Source organism: Rousettus aegyptiacus, unplaced genomic scaffold (genome assembly GCF_014176215.1).
Source record: "Rousettus aegyptiacus isolate mRouAeg1 unplaced genomic scaffold, mRouAeg1.p scaffold_m13_p_10, whole genome shotgun sequence".
NCBI classification, from domain to species: Eukaryota; Metazoa; Chordata; class Mammalia; order Chiroptera; family Pteropodidae; genus Rousettus; species Rousettus aegyptiacus.
The window spans coordinates 88922490-88934907 of NW_023416285.1; the positions used below are offsets into that span (position 1 = coordinate 88922490).

Here is a 12418-nt window from a genome sequence, read left to right on the forward strand (position 1 = left end):
GACAAATTTAATGAGACATAGCATTATTCTTTTTATTGTAAAACAGAGAAAGTAAACTTAAAGTTTACATGTTAAAATAATAGTAGCCATTCAAAAGCTGTAATGACAGACTATTTGGGGGAAAAGGATGCTGAGGAGGTAGACAGGCCTCTTGCCTGAAATTGACAGATCTAGAAACAAACAAAAATTAAAATGGGATTTTTTGTTTGTTTGTTTTACATTACATCGAAGGGCTCTATAGGTCCATTAAAAGATAGGAGTTCGAATATTTATTCCAGGACTTTTTATCCAAAAAGCTATAGATTCTCACACTACATAAAAGAATTTAGAAGCAAACATCCAAGATTCCTTATTGACCGGAAGGAATTATGAGTTCCTCTGCTTCCTGAAAAACCGGAAATTGAACCCAATGGTCCTTAAAACTAATCTCAAACATGTGAAGAATCTAAGAAATAAACACAATATGACTTTGAAAATCATTTTCTAAAAAGAATCTTTTTTTTTGTTCTTATCTTCAAGTTACTTCTAGATATGTAGTCTATGGCCAGATTTCCATCTTGCTGTGTTAATGTCTCAGGAATACTTTATTTTTTATCTCTACTCAGTAATCTATCTTCGAACAGTATACTCCACTTCTCCCCTAAGGCTATGGTTCTCGGAGGCAAGTCTTCTATTGTTTATTACTTTCATATTTTTTTCCATCTCTTCACTTATTTCTTTGAGGATTAGAATGGGGATAGTATTTTAAACTTGATTGGAGGTTGTGTTTTGAGAATTCACATGAAAGATTTTGTTGTGGAAAACTCGATGTAACAGAAGGCACTTGAACTATGAGACATCTCCTTGCACAGAATCAGTTCTCTCCTGCATTGTGAAACGAAACACCCCACTCCCAGATGCACTAATTGTTCCATATTTATTTGCACTCACCTAGCCATGGCTAAGGATTACTCAGAATGGAAAACCAAAGGCCAACTGGTTTATAAAAACTTATAAACACAAGGATTAAGTTGCTGCATATTGTGTCAATCTGAGTCATTACATGTTCCAGAGCGGTACAGAGAGCAATGATTTGAGCCTACAAAAAAATACTTTTCACTCTTTAAAACAGCCTCTAGGTGCTTGACAACGTTTCCCAAACTATTTATCATGGTCAACAATAGGCAAATCGGGAGTAGATTCTATATTTATCCTACTGATTTTTACCAGTTCATCAAGGAATAAAGAAAGTAATCAAACCAATAAAATACTTCAGATCAGTCACCTACCAATTGGATAGTTGAAGCAGATTTGCCTTTGCCTGACCGGTCACTTAATTCATAGTTGAGTGCAATACGGTGGGCATGTCCCACATGCCCGTTAACCAAAGATGCGCCCTGCTGGATGAGGATGGGTTAAAATTAGTGGCAAAGCCAGAACACAAGGGCAGCCTTTGTCAATCCCATGGCTCTGTTTAACATGTTGCTTATGGGCCAAAGTGGTGGGTGGTACAAAAAGAATAACAGGAGAATTTTGTCATGATAAATACTTGCTAAAGTGTCTCACTTTGAGGAAACACAGGACAGCCCTGAGTCACCATGCATATTCGGAATGCTTTAAGAACATAACTTCTAAAATGCCCAGTTATGATTTTAAAAAGCTTAAACAGTGGTCATTTTCACATTGTCTGTTTTTAAAATATTTTTTTGATTTTTCAATTACAGTTAACATATACAACATTATATTAGTTTCAGGTATACAATGTAGTGATTAGACATCCATATAATTCAAAAAGTAATCACTCCACTAAGTCTAGGACCCATCTGGCACTATATGTAGTTATTACGATATTACCGACTACATTCCCCATGCCAAATAGGGTTTAAAACATACCTCGGAACTTGGTGATACGAGAAGAATAAAACATTTCTCTATCAAGAAAAATCCATAGATGCCTCCGATTAATCCCAACAGTTTCCAAATGTGATCTTTGCTTTCATGGAAATGTCCAAACTCTGAGGCTTCCTGCTTATGGAAACCAAGAACCTAAAAAAAAGAATGTAAAGAAATCGTTTTTGACTTAAATATTAATTAGCAGGTTCAATATCGAATACACTCGACTTTCCTTTGGGGCAACGTCAGGGCAACTCTTGGAAACATTTGAAACCTAGTTTGTTTGTAGACGTATGGAAACTTCCGCTATAGGATTTAATCACGGTCAAAGCAAATGCATATATGAGAAGAGGAGGGACAGCTTTGAGTAGCTTCTGGAAACGAACAGAATAAAGCCTAAACTTATTTCAGCGAGTGTCCTAAATTTTCATACACTCTCAGTCCTTTAGCTGAATTTTTTTTCCCCAGGAGTTCACAGCAATGCCTTAGAACAAATCAATGTACTTTATATCCAGAACGAATATAAAGATATATTTCATCTGGGGTGTATTGTCCCCATTGCAATTAAAGAACATTTTTAATAAATGTTCAGAGAAGTAAGAAATCTGCCTGAAAGAGATTTTCCACTGAGAGCCGACTGTATGCCCCAGCAATACCGGCAACATCCTGGGACACAAAAAGATACAAGAAAAGCATTAGCAATTTTCCTCTAGTTGACTCATTCCATTGGCTGACTCATTCCATTGGTTGACCCCATGATTTCTTGTGAGCTAGTAAATCAGTATCATATTTCTTCCCCGGGAGAAGTTAACTTGGGAAATAGCTCGATGGTTTCCACATTTAGGATGTCATTGACCAGTAAATTAAAAGAAGAACCAGAAATTACATGTGTACATACATGTACATATTTATGTGTACACATGTATGTACACTTGAGTACATGAGTGAGTATATATGTGCACCGAGTTTATGCACATAACTAACAGCCAGCATGCTAGTTAACTTTTTCTTCTGGGAAAGGCATTGAAGGACGCCCACCTGATATTTGCAATTACCCTTATTTCACAAAACAGAACATTGTAATATCACAAAACGGAACGGGAGAAAAAAACCACGGTCTCATAAGGAAACGTAGATCTTCACGCTGAATAAAGTTAGCTAGCTAAAACAGGAAGTCATGACGGCTGCTCTTTTTCCCGTTTCTGTGCAGCCCTTGGAATGCTTGTCACAGATCGCATTCGGGAAGCACTGGTGTTTCTAGCTTTCCGCCATACCTGGACGGCATCTTTCCTCCTCTTCCCAATAACTTTGTCCTTGTCTCTTTCTTCAGGTAAAACAACTGCCTTTCAAATTTCACGAAATGCTGCTAATCTTTTAAGTTTCCCTCTGTAAGAGGTCTCTGCAGAGCAGCTGAAAGTCCCACCCACCCCAGATTCCACCCTGGCTGCCTTGAGCCATACTCTCAGGGGAGATGCAGTGAGCTTTCGGATGCTCTGCCCGTTTCCTGGGACCCTACAAGTGACGACAGCTCTGCAGGCACCGCAGTGACCTAGAAAAAGGCCTCTGCCACCGCCTCAAGCCAATAAGCCCTGAAATATTTCCAAAAAATTAGATCACAAGGGAACTTAAAACTAATAATGATTTGTTTCATTTCTCCAATGCTCACTTTGCAGTTTTCAGAACATCTAATAATTATTGAGCCTCTAAGCAACAAGAGTGACCCTGTAGGAAATTGTCAGAGGCTTGTGGAACTTTTTAATATCTCAGTCTTTGCGAAAGGAGGGACCATTTGTCCGTCGTTATTCACCATAAGAGATTTCACAGGAAACAGAGACCATTATCTGCAGACTTCTGCCTGCACTCCTATGGATCCAGGGTCCTAGTCCTTTCATTTCTGACAAATAAAGAGTCTCAAAAGACTTCAAGAAAGAGCCAGCTTCCTGATGCCCACGTTTTTCTTAGGGACATGTGCATGCTCTTAGGTAGGTTAAGAAAGAGAACTTGATTTTGAGGATTCAAACGAAGAAAGGTTGACGACGGTGCCGTTATAGAGGTATGCGCAATGTCGGAGTATGAGCACGGGATGAGGAGACACACAGAAACTAGCCGCCCCAGGGAACCATCGCTGCCCAGGGCCGGAAGGACGCAGGTTGGGAGTAACGTTATAAAGCTCGGTGGGAGTTGCAGGACTGTGGGTGATCAATCCAACGGCTTCCAGAGTGCGAGCATCAGAGCCACAGGGAAATACCCGGCCGCTCTCTTCTACCCTGAGTTTTCAGTTGCGCCTCCCATTGGCCAAACCCGAACAGCAATCCATCCTGCAAGGGAGCTGAGGAGATGCAAGTTTCTGGGGGGCAAAATACGGAGCAGAGAACAGAATGGATGAGGTTTGCGGGCAAATGGAGAAAAACCAGTGCGACGTCGTATAGCCCATTCTTTTTTATTTATAGGTACTTAGTTGATGTTCCCTGAACTTTTCTTGATAGGAATTTACATCTGACCACCTTCATTTGTTTCAAAAAATAAGGATAACATGTGGAATGTACAGGTCGTTCATCCGTTTTCTCCTACAAGTGCTCTGGGGAAATAATATTCATTTCCGTGGAAAACAGTGCTGTGAAATTTTGCTTAAACACCTCCAGGGGCTAAACGTAAAGAGAAATCGAAAACACTCCATCCAAAGCAGCTTACCTGAGGAATAAGGTGGAGCAGAGCATCTCCAGAGAGTGTCCCAACAGCCAGGCCCACAAACAGCTGTAAAATCAGCCTGTAGTTCTCCTCGCATCTGTGGAAAAGGATCAGCGCTGTCCCGAGCATGGAGCCCAGGGTGAGCAGCGTCACGGCCACTGTGCTGTAGCCATATTCTAAGTCAGAAAAAGGTGGCAAAAAAGATCAGTGTGCACAGTACCCCCAGTTAGTGCCTCCACTAGTGAAAATGCCAGAAGACTCTATCTTTCCACACAGCTGGTAGGGACAGCAGATTGTTCTATCAGTGTCACACTGGGTAAAAGGTTTTACTTTTTAAGGAAAGGAATGAAAAGGTTTTCACCAAAAACCCTGTTGCTTTAGAGTTACCCCGATGACCTCTTATTAAAAAATCACTGTGGCAACCAAGGACCTAGCTAACCTCCCACCTTCGAAGAAATTAATTTCTATCACTTTAAGTTATAACTTCTGCTGTCAGAAACTGGTAATGATTCCCATCTAATCACATTTAAACCTTCCGAAGACAAGGAAACAGTATCGCAGAGAGCATACGGTTCGGGCTTATAAAGACCTGTGTTTGTGTACAATGAGAGTACTTTCTTTCAAAAGTTATCAAAATTATTTGTAATATCAAAAGCGTTTATTATTCTCAATGACCAAAATGAGTATTGGTAAAAACCGATCAGTGAATGTCTAACAGTTGATAATCTAAATTTGGACAGCCTACATTTGAAATTATTACTATATTTTATTACTTCTAAATTTGTTCCATGTTTCTAGGCTTCTTGATTTTTCTAAAAAATATTCAGAAAGTACAGTTTTTAAAATGATTCGAAGAAAAAAAATATGTGTGAGGGGAGATGAAATAAAGGGGGAAAGGAAAGAAAAAGATTAAAAGGGAAAGGAATGGCTTCGAGAGGCAAGCATAAATGATTTGAGAATAAAGTTATTTACACCACCATTTTTGTTGTTGCAGATATGAAGGAAGGTAATTACAAAATTAAACTATCATTGCTTGTAGCGACTACAGAGGAATAAGTTGAATCAAACAATTTAGTTATCATACTACTCAAAGCCCATTGTAGATTTTAAGAAATTATCACCTTAAAATATGTCATGCTATTGTATTCTCCTTTTCCTTGAACTGTCCTGGAAGGTTCGCCCCTTACATTTGATCATATTAGTGACACTAACTGGGAACATGGTAATAGGTTTGTGATTTTAAGAGGACCTTTGTTGAATTATAAGTTCTAAATTACAGGGGTCTAATATTAAAATGAAGTCGGTGGTGTACGTGGAAGAAACAAATAAAAAACTTTCAAACTTCATTTTTCTTATTCTCATCATCACTCCTCCACTGTTAAGGAACCACTATAAAATGGTTGTTGTTTGGTGGATACAGAGTTTCTGTTTTGCAAGATGGAAAAGTTATAGAAATCTGTTTCACAACAAAGTGAACATACTTAACACTACTGAACTATATACACTTGGGAATGGCAAGGATGGTAAAATTGCATGTTTTTTTTTTTTTTACCTCAATTAAAAATAAAAATTATTGGGAAAGGTCATAGGTCATACATACAAGTTTTCTTTTGTTCTGATTTAGTCGAAATACGTTTGTTATAAAAACATCTCAAGAGGTACTTGACCGAATTAAATGTTTACCCCACTCCTCTACAACGTGAGCACAAAGGTGTCTATGTTCCAAGTTGCCATATAAAAGGTCAAGAACTCACAAGAATCAATTAGGCTCTGACACCTCCCAAGCCAGAGGCAAAGTTTCAAGTTTTTCGACTCTTCTCTCCCCTTTGTCCTGAGGGCAGTGACAGTGTGGAACTGGAGGAAAATGAGTCAGATTTCACCTGCTCCCACGTGGCAAGGGCAGCCTGAAAACCATGAAATCTCTGACTTTTGCGGCCATTGGCCCTCTGCTAACTAACTGATCCCAGGTTCCTACATAGGTGTCTTGGCATCTTGATTGGAGTCGCGTGACTTGCAGACAGTGCTACGTAAATGCTTCCCCTCATTATGATAGGACTAGACCTAATAATTAAATTCTGAGCCACTCCTGGGCAGCTACTTTGCATAGGTCTGAAACTCGCTTTAGATGTGGCCATAACAATCTTTCCTGGAAAGTCAGTTGGAGGTGGTGCCGAGAGGCTGAGTTTCAGCACACTGAACACTGTTTTCTTAATAACTTCTCCCTGTAACCTCCCCTCTCCGCCTTACATTTCTGTACCATGATGCAATATTTTAAATTGAGGACAGTAAGTTCTTAGAGGTTCTTCGGTGAGTGTGATTGTTTGCATTTTTCTCAGGAACACTATTCCTTAGAAGAGTTCAGGTCGTTAGAAAGATAAAAAACTTTTTCGCAGACCGTCAGTTCATAAACCCATTTCCCAAGGGCCTGTCTGTACCAGACACTGCACCATCCATTTTTGAGCCGTCACTGACCACGAAGTGCTGAATGCTTTAGCGGCTCGCTTTTCACAGAGCTTTCTTCCTCTCGGTGAATGTAGAGTTTTAGATATTTAGGCCTGACATGTTTTTGTTTGTTTGTTTGTTTTTCACCTTAAATCTTCAAATGTGCCTTTGGATGCCTCGGAGTTCACTGCGAGTTAGAAGTGAGTAGCTGAACAAGTTAGCTATGATGGGCGTTGTGGACTTTCTCAAACAGAGAGAAAAGCAGCTCTGGTAAAAACATAGGTAAGGCTCGTCAGATCAATGATAATATTTAAACGGTTGCATGCATTAATGGTCACTTTTTTTTTTCACTATCCATCATGGATGTTTTTAGGCCACCTTTTTTTTTTTCTTGTAAATAGACAGTACTTTGCAGAGCACAGCTTTGTATACATTATCCCTTTTGGATTTTACAGGTACCCTATAAAGCCTTACAGTAGAGCTCCCCCACCGCAGAGATCCAATGGGACATAGGTGAGTGCATTTCTGGGGGGTGCCAGCCAGGTCTGCGAGGCTGACCCTCCCCTGCACTGCTCACCTCCTCTCCAGAGTGGCCTCTTTGGTTTACCCCAGTGTGCCTTCGTTTTCTTTCTATTTGCCATGATGTGTGGAAAAAAATGGGAAGCCCTGTTGGACATCACTGCTTTCGACTGTGCAGAAAAAGAGAAAACTTCCATTTTCCCAGTCACCACCACTCCCTTGCTGCTAGGGAAATACAGGGATTGCTGAAGATCAGAGCTGGCCGGAGAGAGAAGGCATGACTCAACTCTGCCTCTCTGATCCCAACATTATATTCTTTTTCTTTTATCACGTCACTTCTCAACTTGGCACTTTTAAATGGGTCCTATATGACGGAGTCCTATATAGGAAACAAAGTCGGTTTGTATAGATTATTTATGAAATATGAAATAGCCAGTGAAAGCTAGCATAGCGTAGTGGTTAAAATCGACGACTCTGGGGCTGGCTTGCCTGGGTTTGAATCCCAACTCCAGCACTTACCAGATGTGTGTCCCTGGGAAAGTCACCTAACCTTAATGTGTGTCAGTTTCCTCATCTGTAAAATGGAGATAATAATAGTCTCTAGCTCATGGCACTGTTGTGAGGATTAAATGAGCCGATAAATATGAAATGCTTAGAACTGTGCCTGGTATATAGTAAATCTTCAGTGTTCGCTGTCATTATCACATGTGCCATGCGCACTGGCTTTCTGAAGGAAGCATCAGAACTTACTCTCCAGAGTGGTGGGCGGCAAGTTTGCTTGTTGGTCTTTGGGCAGCTGGCAAGAACAGCTGAGCAATTGCTGGACGATTCCTGGACTCATTTGCTTAAAGTCCTCCTTAGAAATGGCAGAAAGGCTGTTCCGTAGAAATATCTCCACCAGCTGCCCAGCAGAGAAGCAAGTCTGTGTGGGAATAATGCATGTTGTGAATAACCTCAGCACACGAACGCACCATCCACTGCCATTCCTGGGGAGGCAGAACTCGACAGAATGGCTGAAATGGACTCATAAAGCTTATCATTTAGCGTTTACACACCAGCTAGTTGACACAGCATTTGTCAACTGACGTCCCTTCTTCACAAAAATAATAGAAATCATTGTTTTTGCCTGCTAATATTTACCTAAATCTTTGTAACTTTTTATATTGTATAGGCATATTTAGAAGAAATAAGGATCATAAACAGGAAAAACAGCAGGTCTCTAAAAACTGCCACAAGGCACTTGTTTTTCTCAGAAGTATTAAGAGCTGATTTTGTATATCAAAAATGATATTTAAAAGTTTTAATGTGGAGAATGGTATATAGTTCCATGAGCCCAAATGGATATCTTCTATTGATTTAAGACCCTAATACGATGTCTTTGTGAACTTTAGTTTCAATTAATATGGTATTTTTTTTTTAATCAATGATTTAAAAGGCTTGTGTCTCGGAGCCAAGTATCTTCTCCTTTCTGTTTCCCTCTGCGTAAATCTATTTCCTTTTAGTGTCTGACATTTTCTCTTTTAGAAAACTCATGGCCATAAAAACTCCAACTCTGAAGTAACCATTCGGTCCACTAACCCAAGACCGAGCAGATTCTGCAAGTCCTGAGAGCGATCTGATTGCTACATCAAAGCCACAGATGGGCTCTCTTGGGTCAGACATCCATCTAATTCAATTAGTTTTGCCCATGAGACAGGAGGTCATGCTGTTTAAACATGGCTGCCAGCCCCGCCCTTGTGGGTGAGAAAGGCATTTCACAGAAAGGAACTGGGCAAGAACTTTAAAAGGTTTCTACTGCAAAAGAACAACAACAGAAAAATAAATTTGTGATTTTTTTCCCCTTCATCAAAGTAATTTTCACCAAAGACAATATTCTCTTTTGGGCCATTTGTTACTAATGGAATAGAATTACTTCATTATTAAAAATACTGACAATGAAGAAAAACTAGCAACAAACTGATGATGATGAATCTCCCATAATAAATATTCTTATTGGAAAATGCCTCCCTGGGAAGTAAGAGTGGAGAGATAAACATGATTGTGCATCTTTCCCCCGTTCATTGTTAAGAAATTGAATAGTCCTAGTTTTAGAATATCTTCACGTAAAGTAAGGTAACTCTATTAAAAACTCCTGTGCTATTTAAGTCATTATTTAACACCAATGTCCTTCAAGGTAACACACTATGTCCTATAAAATTTCGAACACAAAACATTTTTAATGAAGAATAGAATGAATATTTAGATTACCCAAACAATGACCTTTAAAATGTCTTTATTCCTTTATATAAAACTTCAGTATATATGTGTGCACTTGTGTTGATATCATCTGGCTTCCATGGTAATTTTACAAGCATGTTCTAAAGCAGTGGTTTCTAAACTTTGGTTTGGAGAATCCCTTGGAGTGCTTGTTGAAAGACAGAGAGCTGGGTTCCATTTTCAGAGTTTTTGATTTAATAGATTCTGGGCTTGGAGATGAGAATTTGCATTTCCAACAGCTTGTGAGGTGATGCTGATGCTCCTGGACCAGGGACACTTTGAGAATCACTGATCTGCATAATATAGGCAGGATCCTCAGAGCTAGTCTCCTGTCTTAGGGCCCCATCAAGAGTCACAAGAAAAGTGACATGAGGAGACAGAAAAGAATTGTAGAAGAGGTTGTTTTGTTTATTTGCATACTCAGCATGGAAAATTATTATAACTGTTCCTAGAAGATGCATAGCTTAAGTAGGTAATCGCTAAATTTTAAGAAATATCTTTTGTTCTTTATACAAATAGGGTCTCCACCTGGCACATTTGTTCCCTCCAGAGCCAGACCTGACCATGCATTTGGGAGAGTTTACAAACAAGAATCAATAGGGGCATCAACTCTTGTCACCTTCATTTGAATACAGTAAGTGTGAGTTTGAAAAACTCAGTTTAAATCGATATTTTTTTAACAGAAAAGTAAATAAGTCATAGAAAATCACTTTTTAAAATATATAATAGCAAAAATATGTGATACTGCCCAATCATGTATTTATCATTTATGGGAACAGCAATCGGTGTTAAGATAATGTGAGGAGTTTTGTTCTTTTAAGATACCGATTGTGCCCAATAAGAATACTAATCTAAGATACAAATAACAAAAATAGCTTTATATATTTAAATCAACATTTTCTAAACAATATCATAGCTGTTAATAGCACTGAATATGCCATCAGACAACCTGTGCATATATCCTCAGTTTCTGTGACTTTAAGTTATTGCTTATTAGCTCAAGGCCTCAATTTCATCATCTGTAAGATGGAATAATATACCTTAACCACATATAATTATAATAATTAAATGAGGCAATGCAGGCAAAATAGTACAGTGTCTAATACATAGTAAGTACTCAATAAATATAAGCCACTATCATAGACACCAATTTGTCATGCTTTTAAGTGATTAGGGCAGGGAAGGATTCTATGGTCAAAGTTCGAGAAATGCTAGAGTCAATAAGATTAAAGTTTATTTATTAAAGGCTTCTCCAGACACCTTAACATGCTACAGTGCAATGTGCATTTCCAATATTTCCCAAACTAATTTAACCATAGCACGTCATTTCAAGAAGCCTCAAAGTAGACTAGTGAATGTACTTCGGAACACAACTTTAAATAATATGGATATGACTATGTTCACAAGTTCAAATATCACCTTTTCTCAGAAAATGTCTCAGAGCTAGCTAATATGCAAATATCTCACAGTTGTTCATAGCCCAAAGTAATCTCCTTATAATCTAAGTTTGAAATACTCATTTATCACTGTGAGCATTTATGTAATATCTGTATTCTCCTACCACCCTGTGAGCTGCATAGGAGCTGTGCCTATTTTTGTTCAGTACCATATCCCTAATGCCCATGATGGTGACTGGCACATAGAAAAGTCTTTATATATATATTTATATTGAATAATTATTGATGTATTCGATATAGACCGAAGGGAGAAAAGAGTAATATATATCATTCTTCTACGTATCTTGGCCCTGTGTTTATGTTTGCAGAGATCAAGTTGTAGAAGAAAAAAAATCATAACCACTTTGTGGAAATAGAATATTTTTACAAAGAAAACAAACATTCACTCTTAAGTTTTCTACAACTCTTACAGAATTTCTACAGTGGGCTTCCTTTGGCAGTAGCAAATGATGATATAAGAGGAATAATGACAATACCTGATCCCAGGAAGTTGGACCATCATCTGACTCTTGGTCCCTGGGTGCAGATAGATTAGGGTGCCTCCAACCATGGATTGCTGTGTTGTTTCGTTTCCTTTGAAGTTGATAGATTTTGTCTTTCCTGATACAGGTATTTTTCATCCGAAGACCATTGAGAAGTTGGTCTAATTCTAGAAATTTCATACAAAATCTGGTGTCACATAGCATAAAGACATATCGATTTCAGGATAATCACAATTTCACATGGCCACAGCACAAATATTTTACTAAGTAAATTTGGTTCTAATGAAAAACCAAGATTTTATTCTGAATGATAACAAGTAACATCTAGATTTCACATGGATATTGATTCCCTCACAAGATCTTGGCTAAGCTTTGGGGCTGAATCAGTCTTACAAAGATGTTCCTATCATTTTTATCTCCTGGAAATAATGAAATAATAAATTCAATGTCTTCTGTTGAACCAACTAATTCTTCTTCTAGGTGTTCCTTATAAAAATATAAACAAAAGATGGAACTGGCCTAATCTTTTCCCTTAAGGCACTACACATGCTCAATAGATTAACTATAACTTTAATGTAGTTAAGCCAATCAAATTATTTTCCTCATAAGTATTTATCAGAAAAGGGAAAGAAAATAAAAGAAATTGAGATTGTAGAGACAAAATAGACCTTGTTTTCTAATGTTACTATGGTATAGTTGTCG

The 12418-nt window shown here is 38.4% G+C and overlaps 1 protein-coding gene across 3 annotated transcripts in view; it reads right to left on the reverse strand.

Moving 5' to 3' along the window:
* The window catches only part of SLC39A12 (solute carrier family 39 member 12), a 71910-nt gene that overhangs the window by 35872 nt on the left and 23620 nt on the right, over positions 1-12418 (reverse strand). For all 3 annotated transcript variants that reach the window (XM_036228157.1, XM_016150622.2, XM_016150623.2), the window contains exons 5-9: positions 11711-11883; positions 8272-8443; positions 4564-4736; positions 1873-2025; positions 1269-1379 (exon numbers count right to left, since the gene is read on the reverse strand). In XM_036228157.1, the coding sequence (XP_036084050.1) occupies positions 1269-1379; positions 1873-2025; positions 4564-4736; positions 8272-8443; positions 11711-11883 (782 nt within the window). The remainder of the gene's footprint in view (positions 1-1268; positions 1380-1872; positions 2026-4563; positions 4737-8271; positions 8444-11710; positions 11884-12418) is intronic.